Consider the following 19,185-nt stretch of genomic DNA (forward strand, 5'->3'; position numbering starts at 1 on the left):
TTGATAAGATAAGAAATCCTTTATTAGTCTCGCAACGGAGAAAAGTTATGAAAGGAAGAAGTAGAAGAAGAAAAAATGGGAGCTGCCGGAAAGGCAGGCGCTCTCGCGGCGCCATCTTCAAGTCAAAATAACACAACACTTAAGACACAGGTCGACATCTAAATGAGCTGAGAAAGCGAGCCGAGACGCGAGCTGGGTGGATTGACACAATTGTGTGCGCCATCACAGCTAATAACCCGAGAGGGAGAGAGAGCCTGCTCATAAAGCAAGCTTGAGCACTGCGTCGAGCTGCACCGACTCGCTTTCACTCAGTAGGTGAAGCTTGAACTCAATTTCTCACTTTGCGGCGTTGTGTAGGAACGCACGCCAGCTCTCGCGCGAGTTCGCAGAAACACGCAAACATTTGAAGCCACCTTTTAATTGTCATTGAAAGCAGTGCCATTTATACAAACGTGACCAGCGCGAGCAATGAACAGCATGTGATTCATTCTATACATTCATTTGCAGAGGAACCGAAACATCCATCAGATCAGTATCGGTCCCAGAGCCTCAAAAGTTCCAACTCTGTGGGGTCAGACACCGAAACTCACCCTTTTTCTTATTAAATAACGGAATACATAGCACATACTGTACAGTAGAGCACAAATGCAGTGCCAGTGTCCCAGTGTGATACATTTGCCTGAGATCACAGGGCGATAATGGGCTCGGGGATCTCCTCCTCGGCCTTCTCCATCAGTTTGTTGGTGTCCACCACGTCGGGCTGCGTCCGCTCGCGCCCGAAGTACAGCGGGTTGTCGAAGGTGGGCAGCGAGCGCGGCGACTTCTTGTAGACGAAGAAGGCGACGACGGCCAGTGCGGACGTGAGGGTGACGATCAGCACCACGATCAGGCTGGTGTGCCCGCGCGAGCCGCCTTCTCCGCCTCCCTGCGCCTCTGCGCACAATTTTTTCCCCAAAGGCTTGAAAAATTTGTGTCGAAAAGGAGCTCGGTCGCCACCAAACATGCATACGATGCCGCCGATTGATTTATTTCTTGGAGAAGAAGACCAAAAATTCTCGTCATCGTCATGAGGAGGAGGGACTTACGCGATTCGGGGTCCTTATCTCTGGGCATCACTGTGGGGCCAAAATAGAAATACGGTGAAAATCACACGTGGCTTTGAAGCGCTCGGCATGAGCGGACGCTACCTTTGGGCGTTTCACAGATGTACGCTCGGTCGTTCCATTTCAAGCCGGACGACCACTCCCCATCCGAGGTTCGCAGCTCTCCGTAGTCCCTCTCGGCGGCGTCCGCACCCCAGTTTGTGTAGTCCAATACGGTTTTATCCAACCACAGCCACGTGCCTGATACCAGGAAAGGATTTAGATGGGGCCTTTCAAACGTTTCTCCGCGAAGCGAGCCGTACCTTTGTGCGTTTTGTACAGGCCGATCCAGAAGGAGCTGTGGCTGTCCTGGAACACCTCCACGTTGCTTTGAATGAACGCTTGCTCCTCGGGATCTTCGATGCTGGCCAAATATCCTCCTGGAAAACCGGAAGCGATCGCGTTTCAATCTGACGACCAAATAGTGGACAAACTCTGGGGGCTGTAACGCCGGGATCAAACATCCCATTGGTCGTTCAGAGTTCAAGTTAAAAGCGTGAGCAAAATACACACAATGATATTCATCTTGAGATTTGTATTGGTGCCTTGAGATACAAGTTCAATTTGTTCCGTGACCTCATTTGTCACTCAAAACACTCCCATTTCGAATCATCTGAAATGAATGGAAATGCCTAAACACACGCCAACCCGTCTTACCGTGTCTTGCGCAGCTCGTGGCTGCATCCGGCCACTCGATTTCATCGGTGACAAACATGTAACAGTGACTCTTATATGGCAGCCACGTGAAACTCTGGCTGTAGTCGGCCATTGTGTCGTCGGGGCAAACTCCCGGGTAGTTGGCTGACTGCGTCGGAGGCACATCTGCGAGACGCACGTGTCGTCAGCGATGGCTCAATTGACATGCCAAAATGATATGCAGTATTATTACGCATGACTGTGCTGAAACAATATGACTGTTGCAGAATTGTCAACCGGCAGTTCTCAAACCTTTGACAGCCCGCCATCCTGACCTACATTAAAATACATTAGTGTCGTCGTAGCAATGTAACCATTCCGCAACTTGATACACAGTTCACACTAACACCGCTAACATTAATAATGTACTCAAATACTGGCCCAAAAAAACCCCATCCTTAAACAATGAATGAATGTAAGTCAAGGTAACGGTGTCTGACATTCAACTTCACTTAATAGAGTGTACAGTATGTCTGTTTTACTTTGTCCATTAGATAGTTCACGCTTGTTAATTTGCTGTTTTTTAAATTTCTTTTAGTTCATTGTCAGCGAGCCAGCTAGCTAGCGAGCCGGCTAGCTAGCGGTTGGTGACTTTTGTCAGTGTTGTCCATTAGGTGTTTTTTGAATTTGATATTTCGCTTGTTGGTTTGTTAGAGTGATAATTGGTTGTTAGGTATTGTGTTGATGTTTTTCATTTGTTGATTCATTTGTTTGTTCGTTCGCTTGATCTGCTTGCGAGTTAGTTACTTTGCTCACTCTCATTCATTAGGAATTTGTTCATTGGTTAGTTAATGTTTCCTTAAGGATTTTTTTTTCTCATTTCTTGGTTTGGTTTGTGTTTGTAGCTCGGTACTTCATTTTATTTTTGGTTACTTTATTCGTTACATTGTCGCGCTCTCATTCATCGGTTTGTTTGTTTATTCATCACATAGTTACGCACGGCCGAGAGCAAAGTTCAATCGGAGATGGCTTAGTTGTTTGTTTGCCATTCATGGCGTTGATTCAAATGTTTGTCTCAAAAATTGGAGAGAAAAAGCATGCGCGCGTGTGTGTGGCTCGCACCTGTCGACTGCATGCAAACGGTGTACGCGGTGCGATTGCAGGTGGCCGTTTTGAATTTTCCGTCCACGTCCAAGTATACGCAGGGCCGGTCCTGTCTGGGTTCCCCTTCGGCCCAGTTGACTAAATTCATGTGCCAGCCGTCGATGTATCGAAAATAACCGCCGGTCTGAAAGTCAGATGGACATTATTTGTCACGGCGGAATGCGATTCGCCCGCAGCGACTTTGTCCCCGTCGCACCTTCTCTTTGTTCAATCCGATCCACAGAGGGGAGTTGAGATTCAAGGCCAACAGCTCCACGTAGGCCAGCGTCCACTCGTTTCTTAGACTGGCCAGGGTGGCTTTGTTGCCCTCGCAGTGCCTCTTGGCGCCATCCCACGTCATGTTGAAAGGCACGGCCAAGATGCTGTCATTTCCCAGGGATACAAAGATGTTGGGAACAGCCGGTTCGGATTGCGATGGGAGACCCGGGTCTGCGGAGGACAAGGAAAAATGAAAATGAAGGACTGCGAATGAGGCAGGCGGCAAGACTCGGGCTGGAAAAGGCTACTTCCATCCCACGACGTGTCCCGTTACGCCCGCTTCTACCCGTGCAAAATTCTCAATGGAAGAAAAGTCCACCGTGACGCCCGCTAGCCAGAGGCCGAGTGAGCCGCACCGTATCTGCTTACGGAGGAGACGTGGCGAAAGCGTGGAGAAGTTACGACTGTCGCTTCCTTCCCTCATATATTCCTTGACGCCACTCCGAATCCTCCATCGTGAAAAATAATCAATGCATGTACCCTTCCGCCTCTATTTCTATTATTTTATTTTTGATCTGAATCGCCTTCTTTTTTTTTTTTTTTTTGATGCTAAAGGCGGCGCATGGCTTCAAACATTTGAAAAGGGCAAGCTGTACATTACCAAGACCTCTGGTACAGATGAATCCGTTGGTGTCGTTGCAGGACTTGATCAACCATTTGCCAATTCCATTCGTGGGGTTGGTGGTCATGATAACGCAACTTTCCTAGTGGAGGGAGACACAATATTAGATACGCCAGCGGACCTTTTGACCGGCTTCATTTTTGGAAATGATTAGCGCGGTACGTGTATCAATTAGTCGCCGAGTGACTTTGCGCAGGAACGAATCTTTAAGTGGCTGCCAAAATGCATTTGTGGCGAAGGGCCACAAGTTAATATGTACGCTACGTGGGAAACACCGCTGCTAATTTAGCAGAGCGTCATTGACGGACGGGAAAATGAAGGCGGTACGGCCCATGACGAAACGGTCTCGCGGCCAGACGCCAGCTGATCGGGTCGGTGTAAAGTCCGGAAGACTCGTCCTCCCCGAACTCGAACGTCTACGTCGTAAAGTTCAAATTCTTGAACGTTTACCTCGTTCCATCTTTGGTAAAAAGTCCCCGGACGGCGCCGGTGTATCTAAAGACAATAGATATCGTTAGATACAAAGGGGAAAAGCCACGAATACACGCCGTAAATGAAATATTTGCACTTACTGAGTAGCCCCAGTTGGTGTATCGCCTTGGCTTTCCGTCGCTCCAAAAAAAGGCATCCTGCTTTAAACTGTTCAGACCGATCCACAGGTCTGCTGCCACTTCGGCCATTTTGGTGACCAAATACGCTGCGGGTTTTCAAAGAAAGAGCGTTTTTGTTTGTTTTGACCGAGAGTGAACCGTGACGCTTCCTTTGCAACGGACTGTCGGAAATGTCGAGGCCGGCGCACCTTGCACCCGCCTCGTGGGTATGGAGGCTAAATTGCCGCCCATGGAGTAGCACTGTTTCCTCGCTTCTTCCCAGGTGGTCTTGCGATTACTGTTGATGCTGTAGCACTGGCGACGTTAAATCGAGTGCTTTTAGACAAACACCTTGACCGCTTCGACAAAAACAATACTCCCAAAGCGCCATTCTTCAATCGTAAACGAAGCGCGGCGATATCCTTACCCTGGAGTCAAATTTGCTCCACTTGAGCGGACAGCCGCCTTTGGGTGCAACCGCGGGGGCGGCGGTGGTGTTGACGGGCGCCGTCGTGCCGCGTTTGCAAATGAACTGATGCTCTTCGCCACAGTTGAAGCCGCGCCACAAGCCTGCGGACGCGCGACGATGACAAAGACAAGTCGGCCAAGCGGGGGGCATTATTATTCTGGTTGAACGCAATACTTTTGTCCATCTCGTAAACTGCCAATGCGTACTCACCCATAAAGTAGGACATCGCGATGCAGTTCTCATCGTAGCTATTCTGATTAGGTTGGTTCTCGTCCCATCTTTGGAACCCCACCGAAGTACCATCCATCCACCTTGAGTGACCCCCCGCCCCAAAAAAAAAATGGAGGATTACATGACACTGCCTTTGCAATTGTCTTTCTTCCTCAGTTGCTCAATAACCGTTACGCCGCAATGTGTAGAAAATGTCCCGAACAAGTAGGAGGTTGGTATGGCAGGGATTTCGCAGCACGCCGATTGTTTGCAACTTTGATTTTCCGTTCCACGGCCATAATATTCGGAGGTGGACTCCGTTTCAAGGAGGTTTCCAGCGACGTTTGGATGCTCGGGATGTGAGCAAGTGTCTGACATTCGAATCGTAGCGTTCCTTCCTTTTTCCTCCTTACCAAAATGAGCCATCGAGGTCCACGGATAAACCAATGTAGTAGGTCCCGTAGGTTCTGGAAATCTGCATTGACCAAGAAATAAAATCATCCTAATCAAATGTACCGGTAGCTTTTCTAGCTTGGGGTTGAGCATTCACCAGTCCACCGTCGGCGTCCTCACCTGTTTCCAGAGGAAGATGTTTTCCGCTTCGCTGTTGATTGTCACCAAGTCGCCGTGGCGCCGCTTGCAGTAATGGCGAGCGTCTTCCATGGCCATTGACACTCTGTGGATGTTGTACTGACTCCCTCGCCACTCGAGCCACCCGTCCGAGGTCGTGTTAAACTCTGCTGAGGGACGGCGGTCGGAAACACTGATGACACGGCCTCACCGCCACGTCATGCGTTTTGCTGTCTGCACGTTGTCTAGTTACCAACAGCGGTGTCGTTCGGGGGTGGCTTTGGAGTCACTCCTGTAATTCAAAGACGCATGAGAGAATTGACTCGTTTGTCGCGGCTATACCCGCTCGGTTGAAAGCGAAGCGGTCGTTCGAGCGCGTCGGTTACCCGCGCGGATCTCGCAAAGCCAGTCGTTGTAGCTCTCGCAGTGGACGTCGTTCCATGAGCCCGTATCGTCTGCTCGATACATGCGGAACTCGGCGCAAGATTCAGAATTTTGGAAATTATTTGGCTCGCCCTCCTGCCAGTGTAGGAAGTTTACCTGTGAAATAAATAAAGTACAAAAAAGCAAAATCAAGAAAGACTATACGAGGGGATGTATTTCGTTTTGCGGTTTAATGAACATCAATTTTCATTTTTCAGAAAATGAGTTTTGATTTCATAGATGCGCTTACCGGGGATCCATCGCTCCAGACGTAACCTGTACTCGGGTCAGCGATATGAAGTCCAATCCAGGCCTTTCCGTGGCTTCGGCAAAAAACAAAACAAAAACAATAATAAAAATGAAATGGCAATACAATCATATGTTCTACATTCTATAGCAGTTTTGATTGATAATATTTGTCCAAAACTAATTTGGCATGTGACAAGTGGCACAGTATGCCCTTGTCCCCCCAACAACAGTGCGTACCGTGCCACAAACAGCTCAGAGGCACTGTGGATGCTGAGGAGATCCCCTCCGATGGCCAGACAGAAATCTCTGGCCTCATACCAGGTCTTCTCAAACGAACGAGGACCTGTGAAGAACTGGAGGGCAAGACATTTTGATTTCTTTTTTTGGATGAGCCGGAACTCCGAAGTGTATTTCACATTTTTGTTTTTGTGACGGAACCGAACACGGCGCAAAATGTTGCGATGTAATCATAACCGTAGTCCCGGAAATTGAGTTATGGAGCAAGCTAGTCTACCGTTGAGCCGTGACCCTAACGGGGACAGAAAATGGATTGATGACTTCAGACTGTTAACGGTTAGTTGATGATATCGCAGTGGTGAAGCGGCAGATCCAATTAGTGAACATCACAATTATTATTATGATGATGAAAAACCACATGCCTTAGCTTTTCAGTCTGCCATCTTAACGTGAACGCGAAATCGCCCCCAAGTTGCATTTTATAAACTCTTTAAGCAATGGATCAGCACAAAGGGTGCAGCAACACATGTAGACGGACGGTATTAAAATACTTGCAATCATATAATTCGTTAACCTCTTGTTCTAACATCCAGTATGAGTGCTGTACCGATGAGATGAGAGAGGAGTTAAGACATCACAATGAAGAGGTTATTGACCCCTGATTTAAAGTCTTGAAGGAACCTAACTTGAAAACCTACGCAAGCATGGGTAGAACATTCCACGCATGAGAACTAGAGCCTCAGAACCGCGAGGCAGACGTGCTGGCCGTTCAGTGGCCATGCTGCCGAGTGTACCGCGGTTCATCGGGGCTTGTTGACGGTGACAATTTGGATTCATTACTTCCTCCGGGGACAGTCAACCGGTGTCACAAATGCACGCCATTTTCAAGACAAACCTTTGAGCAGACGTTCCTCGTTCCTACTCGTATCCAGCCCTCTGCACACTGCGGGGGGCTGAGGGTCGGCGGGGGCGGCGTCAAAACTGCCCCTTCGGCAAGATGCTTGCAGATGTATTTCTCCTTATTGTCGCAGGGCAGCAGATCCCACAGGCCAGCAAAAATACCAGTCGTCATGGCCACGCAGCCTTGTCCGCTGCCTTTCGTGACGGGAGAACAAAATCGATTTATTCTCTCATATTGAAATAGGACTTATGCAGCGGAAGCTGGATCGAAGGGACCTCCGATTCATTCAAAACATCCGACCCGCCGTCAAAGTCTGACGCTTCCAGAAAAGCCTGTGCCGCCCGTCCCGGGCGCGGAGTGCTACACGTCTAAGACCCGGGCCGCCGCCGTGCTTACGCGGCGGCCGTTGTGGCAGCGGTGACTTTCTTTCCATCAAAAGAAATGAATATGTATACACGGTACGTGGCGGCCGTGTTAGCGGGAGAGAGAGTCCCCTCAAATGTAATTGAAGTCATAGGCGTTAGCTCAAAAAGAGCCCGTTGTACTCATCTGTTGCTTTTATCGGAGCGACTCGTGTTCACCGCTTTTGTTTGTCAAGTTAATTTCAAAAAGAAGCCTACGTCGCAGCTCGAGCAACCACATGCAAACGCCTCTTCCCCAAATACCAACGAGGTCAGTTTGGATGAACTTGAAAACTCTTCGGTCTCATTTCCGAACGGTCGCTATTCATACCGTCATTTGCAACAAAACACATACCTGGCATCTCATTATTCCAGTGCGTGAAACTGACCGCGTTGTCGTTGGTCCACGCAAATTCATCCTTGTTCTTCTGGTTGGAGAGGCCCAGCCAGAAGTATTTCTCAGGCCTTGCCCCCACCAAGCTGATTAAAAAGGCGTTGTCCACCCTGGATACATTTACATTCATGCGGTCATTCGGAATGAATCGTGTCGCTCGTTCTGATGTGTGAGCCTCGGCCACCCGGGGGCACTATTACGCACATATGACAGTGCTGGAGGCTCGGCGGTATTTCTCTGCCGAACCGGTGTTTGTTGCGATGGGAGTTCGGTCACCTGCCGCCGAGCGGCGCTTATATTTCTCAAAATGAAATAGACTAGATGGCGGGGGACTCCCTCTGCCGGACATTGGCTAAAAAGAACATTTTGTGCGCGTTGTCTCTCGTAGCGCAGCAAATTGATTTTTGTTGGAAAACAAAACATGTACGCTGTATTGAAACGTCAATTATTCTGACCCGTTTGACACATCGGCCAAGTAGGAGTTTGTTGCCTTGCAGTCACTCTTGGCTTCGTCAAATGTTTTGGTCTCCGCCCCAACAAAGTAGCAATAGGAGCCATGTCGTTTCCAACCCTGCAAAACACATCGATTCAAGTCAAAATGTCTTCATATTGAATTGATCAAATCAATCGTAGGTCACGTCCGTACAAATACTTTGTTGCGGTACTTGAGTAACTTTTTCACTTCTCATTTGTCCTTGATGTGACCTTTCTCCCTTGCTCCTCCCCCCCCCCCCTTTTTTTTTAATAGATCTGTACTTCTCTACTTGGGTCCAAAGTGTGCGTCTTTTTGCCCTACGTGGATTCAATCCCCCCCCCGAGATATTTTAGAAGCGGAACTCACAGCTTTGCAACCGATATCGATATGAACTTCATCTGGCTGGTGGTGCGTGCTGCTCTGCTTCGTGCAAACGAAGCCACGTTTCTCATCGCAGGAGCGGTCGGCCCAGTTGCCATTCTGTGGGGCGCAAATCATTTTTGTTCGTGACCCGACGATAAAAAGTCTATCTATCTTTTGCTCCATACCTCGCCCCGAATGAGAACGCAGTCCTCGTCATCCGTCATGAGGGTTGGTTCTCCATACTCCCAGCTAGTGAAGTAGACATCGGCCGCGTCGCTCCACTCGAACAGACCCTCGGTCCTCCTGTCGTTCAGGCCGATCCAGAGCTCATCGGTGGAGGCTGCGTACAGTGAATGACAACCCACCATGATATTGTTATGCCGTTTTTTTTTTTAAATAGGACCTCATTCATTCACTCATCCTCACTAGGGTCATGTTGCACAGTGTGAAAAAGAAATGTTAATGTTTCAGTGATCATTATATATCTATCTATATATAATCTCAATCACATGAACATACTGGTAATTGTGTTTATGTCATTGTAGGTGAAGTCATCGCTAATTGGAAACTTTTTTTTAGTTGGGTGGCCACCAAGTTTTGTGTTCGCTCACCGTATCCCAGTTGCGAGATCACAAAGCCGTGGTCCTCTAGGTTGCGCATGCTCACAAGCTCGCCCTCCTCCTTGCGACATTCCTTCTGCGCGTTGGACCACGTTTTCGGGGTCCGAACGAGGTGGAAGCAGTGGCCGTTGTACGGGATCCAAGGGCTTGAACAGAATCCTTGCTCGACTGAACACGGGAAAGGAAAATAGACACGTTGCTCAACGACGTACGTACTTGTGGGTTGAATTTGTCCCGCAACTCGGTCTATATCTGAAATCTGTGAGCACGTCCGTCCGCTTCGCAGTGCAGAGATGCAGGGTTCGGTCGCGGCTCCGGCCTTCTTGTGTGGAATTTGCATGTTCTCCCCGTGCCGGCGTGGGTTTTCTCGCACATTCCAAAAACATGCCTGGCAGTTTGTCGGAGCGCTCGAAATCGTCTGCGATTGTGGTCGTTCTTCTATATGTGCCCCGCGATCGGCGGGCGACCGGCTCGACTGCCCGAAGATAGTCGGGCGGGATGGGCTCCGACATGCCCGCGACCCTCGTGAGGGTAAGCGGATTTGAAAACGGACGAATGGATGAAATCGGTTTTCCCTTTGAAATGAATGCCTTTAATCCTTTCCAGCCAAAATGGTTGTAGCGCGACCTCATGCGACTGGACTTCGCAGCATTTTCATTCACTTCAAAATAAATCTACGTTTGGAGTTACGAGCGAGATCATGAAAATTGGACATATGAAGGCCTCAACCCAAAGAGATGCCTCCCTCTCTCAAGCAAAAGCCGAGTGCACCACGAGCGCTATTTGGAGTGAAAAGTGATGGCGTACCCTGCGGAGGAAGAGGCGGGGCTCCGGGTTTGTAGCAGATGTAGCCGATCTTCTTTGAGCAGGGAAACGATTCCCACCTGTGCTGCCCGGCCGAGTCCAGAAGCGCGCAGTTGTGACCCGGGTTAGGGAGCGGGAATCCTAAAACCAAACGGGCATCCTTCCTGTTCCTGCGGCCGCCGGAAAGTCGGCACGATCTCCCGAAGCCTGAGCAAATAGCCTACTTACCGCCGGACCATCTCAGGAATCGCATGGGCTTGTAATCCGTCCACTGCCAACCGTGATCGGGATTCAAGACCAGCCCGATCCAAAGCTTATTTTTCACATTTCCTAAGAGTGCTGCGTGGCGATCACAGACAATGGCGGGCAAACACAGAAAAGGACAGCGTCAAGCCCTTGTTCCTCTTTCTCTTGAGCCGTTCCTCATTTTGATTGCTTCATCCCGGGGTCACCAACGATCACAAGAACGTCTTGGAAACAATGACTTCAAACTAATCGGGACTTGGTAGTGTTCGCGTGGGAAGACGAGACGGCGCCCGGCGATCCCGGCCGGTCCCCGGGACGAATGGGCCGTCTCATAAATGTCAAGCGCATTTCTTTTTGCAGTTACTGAATGACCAATGCGATACAAATACAAATGGCATGTCATATGAACAATGACGTTGAAAAAAATGCATTGCTTTGTAGCGCTCACCTGAGATAAAAGCTTGCTCGTTGGGATCGGTAATGCTGACCAGGGTGGCCCCCTGCTGTTTACAGCTCTCGTCAGCCTGCGCCCAGCTCAGAACCGCCTGAGCGTTGAGCTGGTAGTAAGCTCCTGTGATGTGATTCTTCTTCCAGTGTTCCGTAGCTGCACAATGACACAAAAACAAGGAAATAAGAGTTCGGAACTAAAAAAAAAAAAAATCCTTCCCATTGAAGTGAATATAATGACTGTTCTGGACCCCCACCGACAAAAAACATTTTTTGCAAAGGAAATCATCCCCAGTAATAGCCCGCTGCAGAAAAATGACATATTAACAGGATCACATGGAATGGAAAAGAATTTCATTCATTCCGCTCACTCCTTCTTTGGCCACCGGGGGCAGTACAATACAATCGGAATGAAGAAGAGAGTCTTGTCTGTATCCACATGGACTGTGTCCCGATCATCAGGCCGCATCCTCGAGGACCCTTCGCCGGCCGGGTTCTTTGAGGACTCCTCCTTTTGTCGCCTCGTGTCAACTGCAAGTGGCGTTCAACAGCTTTCGGTGCCTCTGTTTTTGAAGAATTACTCCCTATTTGCCAAAGGACCGCTTATTCTTTGGTGAGATGAATGAGTTCAAGTTCACCGCTTCCACGCGTTGCTGGGATTTCATGGTTGTGCTCACAAGTCAAAGCGTATCTTGAAAAGCTCCTATCTCAAGGCGCCGCCGTACTCATCATTTCCGGTACGAAAGCGCACGAGATAAGCGTTCAACTCACATGTCGTCGGGCAGTATCCCCACTGCTCGTGTTCATATTTGGTGCCGATGGCACACCAGGGGCGCTTGATTGAGGAGTCGTATGCCGTGCAGTCTCCAAACCACCGATCTTTGTACAGGAAGGGGAACATGCACGGCTTTCCATACGCGTTGCCATCAATGGAGTACAATACTGCGATGGGAAGAAGAAATTGAGAAATGTAATGAATGCAGAAGTGTACACCGGCTGACTTGTGTATATGTTCTACACTTCTGCGGGAGTCATGGGCAATAATGTGCACGGTCAGCGGGGCAGACTGGACGGCCATCCGTTTCAAGCGGCGGTAGGTAACCTCCGGCGCGTGGACTATACACGGCCCCGTTTCATCCCATCCGACGTAGACCTCAGTGCAAAAAAAACAACCGCAACCTAAAAATGCTCATCGTAATAAAACATTTCTCCCATCATTTAGATTTTTGAAAAATACCTCTCACATCCCAAGTGACTTTAATTCGTGAAAACTAACCACCGCCAAATGATATTTTCGCGAATGAAATGACATTTTTAAAAAATGCTTTTGAAAACAAACTAGCTAAAACTACTTTGTGGATTTTGCATGTACTCCCCATGTTTCTCCGGCGATGCCGTTTTCCTTCCACATGACCAAAACATGCAGGGTAGGTTGATTGAATTCTCTAAATTGTCCCGAGGCGCGATTGGGATAGGTTCCGGCACACTCGCCATAACGCTAACTAAAACGGACTTTAATTCTTGTGAAAATGTTCTTTATTTTCGTGTTTGTCATTTAAAATGCATGAGCTTTCAGGGTTCATTTTGAATGTACTTATTGTTCAGTATTGCTGTACACGTATACAGAAGAAGGAAGTTTTTTTCAGTCGCAGAAAATAAATAAAAATATATTTTTCAGATTTTTTTTTTAAATTGTAAAGGCGGTTGAATTGAAAAAAAAAAGAAGTGCAGAATGAAGTTTGAAACGTTTTTTTTTTCTTGCATAAACGAAAACCTCGTACATTTAACTTTGAAATAGGTTAATTTATTAAAAAAAAAAAAAAAGAAAGAAAGGGGGAAAAATAAGGCCAGCAGAAGATCCTTTTCAATCGAATCGTGTTTCTCAGCCCGTGCGCGTAGCGTACCTCTGTGAGTTCTGGAGCAGGCGCCGTTGGCCGTTCCCGTGATGGTGAAGCTGTTGCCGGGCCCCGTCGTCCTGGAAAGCGCGATGCCTCCATCGGACTTGAGCTCAATGTAGAGCGCTGGCTTTTGGTCTTTCAGCGCCAGCAGTGTGCCGTTCACGCACTCCCATTTCTGCAGATCGCTCCTTTCGTCGCAGTCGTACGCGTTGACCTCGCTGCCCACGCTTTTGCCTTGCGACCCCAGGCACTTTTTGGTGGAGGTGACAAAAATGCGGTTGCCGCTCGTCCAGCGCACCTCTTGGCAGCGGGACGACTTTTTCAGTAGGCATGAGCTCAAAGCTTTGTTGTAGAGCGTGAATGGAGAGTCTAGACGGCAAAGCAAAACAGCGGGCCATCGCGTGCGTTTACTTCCTCAAGCTAAACACCAAAAATGTCCGAATCATGAGGTCAATGTTGCACGTCCAATCGACCTATTCCAAAGGTCAAAAATCAAAACAAACAATTGATAAAAAAACTGATTGTCAGTTTGAAATGTCTTCTTTTTGGTCAAATGCAATCATGAAAATTCATTTGCATTTAAAAATGCAAAATGAATGACTTTTCCTTCTTGACCCATGATTGGTGAGCGGTTATGCACGATGTGTCATGGAGTTTATGATGAGGTCTCAACAATATTTGTCTTTTTTTTTTTTTTTTAAAGCTTATAACACTTGAATAACTAAACATCCCTCGGGAAATATCATTGTTCCCGAAAAATGAATGCAACTAGATTCAAATTTTTACACCGGCGGAGAAAATTTCACTTCACTGGTTCCGCAAAGCCTCCATATCTTAACATGAATAAAGACTCATGCGTACACGCTCATTTTGATTTGAATTAGCCCCATGAGTTAGCAGTAAACATCCCTCGGATGCTATTTCAATAAAAAACAATTATTATAATTTAACCTTTGGCTAAATGACATCAACCTTTGCATTAATGATGGGGGGCAGGAAATAAAGTTTTTTTTTTTTTTTTAACAGTCATTTGACTCTCAGGATAACCGGCTCCATTTAGTTTCTGCAACGGAGGATAGCTGACAGAGAGAAAAGAACATCATAATATGAATACTTTACCATCCAATTGAATGCACAAAGACATTGGTGCAAGGAGCGCCAAGGCAGCTAGCGTTATTCCGGCCTTCAACATTCTTCCGGTAAGCGCTGCAAACACGGCCCGTGTCGCAAGCGGCGGACTTATGAGCGTGACCATGAAAAGGAAGACTTCTTAACAAGAACTGACCTTTTTTTTTTTTTCTTAGCTTCATTGAGAAAGTGTCCCCATTCACTTCCTGTCCTGGAGCAAGGAGAGGGGGGAGGGAATGATGTGTAAGACCTTTATGCTAAACTTGACTCATCATTGTCAATTCAACACTCCGGTACCCGCCTCTCATCATTGACTCAAAAGAAATAAGTCTAAAAGTCAATTTGATTGTGTAATTAAAAAAAAAAATGGAATACAGTTTGTGGCATTGCGCGAAATCCTTGCTTTGCAGTTCTGTTCATTTAGTTTGTAAGAGGTGGTTGTCTGCTTTGGTGAAAAGTCAAGTCAAAATTGTTCTTACTTCTAAATTGCTGCATCGGCATTTAGTAGTTCTAAAGAACTTTGCAAAGCAGGATATTGCCGCAGATCATCCCACTAACGGATGATTAGATGAGTTAAAAAAACAACAAGGCGGGGGAAGAGTATCAGGTGTTAAACATCGAACCCGCTTCCCAGAATTTTAGTGAATTGGCCACTCTGCCTCCGTTATAGCCTTGACGCGATCTCCGAAGATGGCGTTGCTGTTGTTTGCATAGAACGGCATCAGGGAGAAAAATGCTGACTTTAGCCAACGGTGCGAAAGGGGTTTGGCAGTGGCCCGTTGTGGCGTTGACTGTTCACAGTTGCATCAATAGAGCAGTCTCGCTAACGCCGCCTATTATTGCTTTGTTGCTGATAAGGAGAACCCGTTATGTGCGTCAAGAGCCGAGCAAGCAATGTCCTGTTTTGGATCATTAAGAAAATAACGCTGGCGTTATAATAACATAGCATTTTGTATTTTCACTTCCTCCCTTTGTCGAGTTGGTTGCACGGTGCTGAAATATGATCAGTCGTTCCCGAAAGAAGCTTTCGCGGTCTAGTTTGTGGAAAGGCTTTGCACTCAGCAGTTTTTTTTTTTTTTTTTTTTTCCCCTCAGGCGTTATCGCGGAAACCTTTGATTGTGCCTTTCACTACGTGACCTGAGGGACACATGCGAACCTTTGATCAGGAATATCAGCACCAAAGGTGCGAACCTGGCATCTGTGATTGAGGGCTGCCAACCGCTTTTTTCAAGAAAAGCAGGCAGTAAAATTGGGGTTATTTATTATTCAGTGAGATGGTGAAACGGTGAAAATTGCCGACTTTTGCGAGTTTCCAAGCCAAGCCATTGATACATAAGATTAGCGGCTTGGGATGATGTAAACTATACCAAATGTTTGCTTCGCTCATCTTTGGAAGTAATGCAACACACCCACAAAAGATTGATTCGGTCAATTTAACACTTCATGCGTCAGATATTCCAGACCGCCCATATTTGTACATCAAGTCATATTTCAACCAAAAATCCCGTTGAAATCCCTTTGTCCTTTTTTTTCTGCAATCTATTGTGTCCGTTTCTATCATCTTAATCTCTTTTATTGGCAAGAATAAAACGGAGGGCCATAAGATTAGAAGCGTTGCGCTGTTCAATCCTTCCCCGCCGCCTGGACTTTACGCGCACGTTTGACATTAACGGACTCGCTGCTCAAAGCTCGCTCGTCATAATAAAAGTTGCACTTCTGGAAACCGCAGGCACAAACTTTTCATCGAGGCGTGAGCGGTGGATAACGGTGCTGTAAATGACCTGCTATCTCTTTGGATGAAACTCCATCTTGCCGACTTCAGACAATGCGGCAATTGCTTTTTCTACTGGCAGGTAAAATGTCTGCATTGTATTCATCTAAAACGGGGGGGGGGCTATTTCAGTTTTTATAAAGACCCCCCTTCCGTGTCGGTGGGGGGGAGGGCATTGCTTAGGGCTTTTTGTAACCGCTCACCTCACGTATTAAGGCACTGTTACATTGCAGCTATAAAAAAAAAAAACAATAGATGTAAAACGGAGTTAAAATCGTGCTTGAATGTTCAAGTTGAAACGTCATTGACAATGTGCACTTTTCACAGCATCATATACAAAACCACTGTGTGGGTGCGTGTGTGATAATCACAGCTTGGATTTACATGGCACCTTTGAATAGATAATAGAATGTTGAATTGAATAGAATAGATATTGATAAATCAATCAAATAATCTTGACTAGACGGTCCCGGAAACCTGGACTGCACCCCCACTCGGCCATTTTTAACAAGCTTATATTTATATGATTTTTATTTCTTTCTTATTATTTATGTTCATTTATCGACTTTCTCCCTTTCCTAATTTTGCTGCTGTAAATTGGGAAAAAATATTTTTCTTATCTTATCGTGGCTCGACAACAGCGGAATTGTGTTGAGTTGGAACGATGCCTGAATTTTAACGGTGCACTTCCAAGGTTTAAGACACGCGTGAATGAAAGCGGATCCGGTTATGTGACACTTTCAAGGTTTAAGGCTGCCGCTGGTTGAATAATTCACTCAGGTGGGATAATATGTATGTATACTATATGTATAATATATACACGTACGTGTTGTACGTGTTTGAATTGTAATCCATAAATTTGCCTAGGCGTGACCTTCAAGTGCAAAGAAAAACGGGGGGGAATCCGGTCCAGTAACTCATTTGCAAAAGCTTACCTGAACACGGCTAAAATGGATGCATCGACTCGAGTTTCTCATGAAAGCAATTTGTGTTGGGTGATTTCACCGTCCCGTTTCATTTAATATGACGACGACGTGAAAGTGATGTTGAAAACGCACTTTTGCCCACATCCCCCTGTGTTTTCTCTCTTCAAAAAAACCCCAAACATCCAATACAGTCTATTTTGCCGCCGCATCCTCCTGCCCGGACGGGTCGTTTAAGTGCACGAGCGGAGAATGCCTTTCCTCCGGACTCGTGTGCGATTTCAAGAAAGACTGCAAGGATGGCTCAGACGAGCTCTACTGCGGTAAGCCTTGCGCCTTCACCCGAGTTGGAAAACTCAAATAAGAGAGCCTTTTTTTCAATTCGACCGTCGAAGGCTCGTGCGATTTTGAGGATCACTCGTGCGGCTGGAACAACACCTCCGCGTACGCTTGGACCAGGCAGTGGGCGAACGTCACCCCGCTACCTGGACAGGATCATACCTCGGGGAGCCCATGGGGTAAAGTCTGTTCCCATCGTTCAGCTGTTTTCAGTGGTCTAGGTATGCCTTTAGTCATTTAGCGCTTTGGGCTTTCCCTCCGTCCAACAGGGCATGTCATGTATATTGATGGCGAGCAACGCTGTCATCTTACGTCTACGGCAATTTTGGAATATTCCGTTGACAAAAGGGCAGCCGTAGGATGTCGGCTCAGGTACCGCGGCAACTTTAAAATGACAACTTTTAATGTCTGATGATGCCCGACACATTTTCAATTGCGTTTTCAGCTTCTGGTACCATCTTCACGATGAAAATTCCGTCGTGTCGTCTACACCCATTAATGTAATCATGGTTCGAGGGACGGCTACGCAGAAACTGCTTCAGACTCGGAGTATGACCAACGGCTGGCAGAATGCCCGGACTGTCATCGGCAATCGACCCGGAGGGTACAAGGTATTGATGGGCCTCATTGTAAGCCGTCCAATCGTTGGATTGTGTCCAGAAAAGTTATTAAAGCACCCGGGTTCTGCTTCACGTGATTTGCCTCCTTATAGTCTGTTAGATGTGCATCTTCCAGGCGCCATCTCACAAAAACATCTCACTCCGCAACAGCTCCAGTTTTCCTTCGGTTGTTCCTTCTTCGGAGCCACGGATGTGATGCTGGACGACGTCAACTTCGACAAGTGCGCGGAGGGAGACGTCCCCGCCGGGTCTGAGCAGCTCTCCTGCCATTTTGAAAAAGACACTTGTTCCTGGTACCATGACTACAGTGCCAGTATCCTGTGGCAACGGGTTCGAGGTGGATTTAAATACCCCGAAGGCAACGGTTCGTATTCGTAGCCATGATAGTCAGATTGTCACATCGACTTGAATTTGCACGCTTTCTGCCCTCACCCGCAGGCACTTACATGCTCATATCCAGCCAACGTGGCCTGAACATCTCATCCGCGGCGAGACTGGTCGGCTTCGCTGCGGGCCGAGTCATTTGCGTGAGCTTCCGCTACCACATTTTTGGCGCCAGCATTGGTAGATATCCCTTCCGAAATCCCGGAGTCCCCTTTCGGTTAAAAATAAGCGGGCCGCAACTATTTCTCTTCGTCACCAGGTTCCTTGAAGTTCATCGTGAGGCGACCTGGTCACGAGGAGGATATTGTGTGGATCAGGAGCGGCTCTCAGGGAAACAAATGGAGATTTGCTGATCTTACCTTCTCCAGTGACGAACCGTTACAGGTACCTTCTTTTGTACTTATTTCATATTGCGCTCGCAAGTCACAAGAATCCACCACGTTCAATGTACAATAACAGCGGGCATAAGATTGAACCTTGGGGTGCACTCGATCAATATCAGGCATCTAATTGATGCTTTTGTTCATGTTGCATAGTCATATACGATATTTATTCTTGTATTTTCTTATATATACAGTATATATTTCTTACACACTGTATATTCTTGTACTCTACCACTGAAAGCTAATACTTTTTGGGAGCACTCTTTGGCGGCTTCACCACTGAAGATCATCTTCCACTTCTTTGTCTGTCCCGGAGATTTCTTCTCCTCCTCCTTGGAACCTGGATATCCACTCGTTGACAGTGTTGTCGCTTCTTGCAAAATTACCCATCAACCTTTGCCAATGTTTTGAAAATGTTGATCGGTGATTGAAATCAATGTCGTCTCTTTGCTTCTGGCGGACATCCAATGATGATGTAATTGCCAAAACGGATAGGCCGTTGATGAGGTTTCTCGCGG

At 47.2% G+C, this 19,185-nt stretch overlaps 2 protein-coding genes across 3 annotated transcripts in view; one reads left to right on the forward strand and one right to left on the reverse strand.

Annotated features, from left to right (window-relative positions):
- Positions 1-19,185, forward strand: part of LOC147194373 (MAM and LDL-receptor class A domain-containing protein 2) — a 35,621-nt gene that overhangs the window by 586 nt on the left and 15,850 nt on the right. The window contains exons 2-8 of the mRNA XM_086129111.1: positions 17,136-17,264; positions 17,337-17,459; positions 17,550-17,652; positions 17,726-17,891; positions 18,051-18,264; positions 18,339-18,464; positions 18,544-18,668. Of these exons, the coding sequence (XP_085985237.1) occupies positions 17,136-17,264; positions 17,337-17,459; positions 17,550-17,652; positions 17,726-17,891; positions 18,051-18,264; positions 18,339-18,464; positions 18,544-18,668 (986 nt within the window). The remainder of the gene's footprint in view (positions 1-17,135; positions 17,265-17,336; positions 17,460-17,549; positions 17,653-17,725; positions 17,892-18,050; positions 18,265-18,338; positions 18,465-18,543; positions 18,669-19,185) is intronic.
- On the reverse strand, positions 403-14,399 carry mrc1b (mannose receptor, C type 1b). Of its 2 annotated transcripts, none has more exons than XM_086129114.1 (31): positions 14,239-14,399; positions 13,126-13,488; positions 11,993-12,163; positions 11,223-11,378; positions 10,757-10,867; positions 10,532-10,669; positions 9,716-9,892; positions 9,290-9,444; positions 9,108-9,221; positions 8,722-8,837; positions 8,228-8,376; positions 7,466-7,665; positions 6,571-6,686; positions 6,335-6,407; positions 6,048-6,201; positions 5,915-5,953; positions 5,665-5,831; positions 5,505-5,566; positions 5,092-5,192; positions 4,840-4,982; positions 4,622-4,727; positions 4,395-4,519; positions 4,273-4,317; positions 3,802-3,904; positions 3,139-3,371; positions 2,901-3,066; positions 1,800-1,964; positions 1,406-1,522; positions 1,188-1,343; positions 1,086-1,115; positions 403-933 (listed from the first exon to the last, which is right to left on the reverse strand). In XM_086129114.1, exons 1-31 carry the CDS (start codon positions 14,372-14,374, stop codon positions 686-688), a joined length of 4,335 nt encoding a protein of 1,444 aa, XP_085985240.1. In that variant the 5' UTR covers positions 14,375-14,399; the 3' UTR covers positions 403-685. The 2 variants fall into 2 exon arrangements, with proteins under 2 accessions (XP_085985240.1, XP_085985239.1); XM_086129113.1 differs by having other exon boundaries at positions 5,665-5,828; positions 14,239-14,326.

The sequence above is a fragment of the Hippocampus guttulatus genome, chromosome 14 (genome assembly GCF_054856545.1).
Source record: "Hippocampus guttulatus isolate MCC_2025c chromosome 14, RoL_Hgut_1.0, whole genome shotgun sequence".
Taxonomy (NCBI): Eukaryota; Metazoa; Chordata; class Actinopteri; order Syngnathiformes; family Syngnathidae; genus Hippocampus; species Hippocampus guttulatus.

What these genes read in the sequence shown, in the direction of transcription:
- mrc1b (XM_086129114.1), bottom strand. Translation starts at nt 14,374, where the DNA reads ATGGTCACGCTCATAAGTCCGCCGCTTGCGACACGGGCCGTGTTTGCA. An exon ending in TCTGGAGCGATGGATCCCCG is followed by an intron (nt 6,202 to 6,334) that starts GTAAGCGCATCT and finishes TTTATTTCACAG; the next exon opens with GTAAACTTCCTACACTGGCA. An exon ending in CCCGAACGACACCGCTGTTG is followed by an intron (nt 5,832 to 5,914) that starts GTAACTAGACAA and finishes GCCGTCCCTCAG; the next exon opens with CAGAGTTTAACACGACCTCG.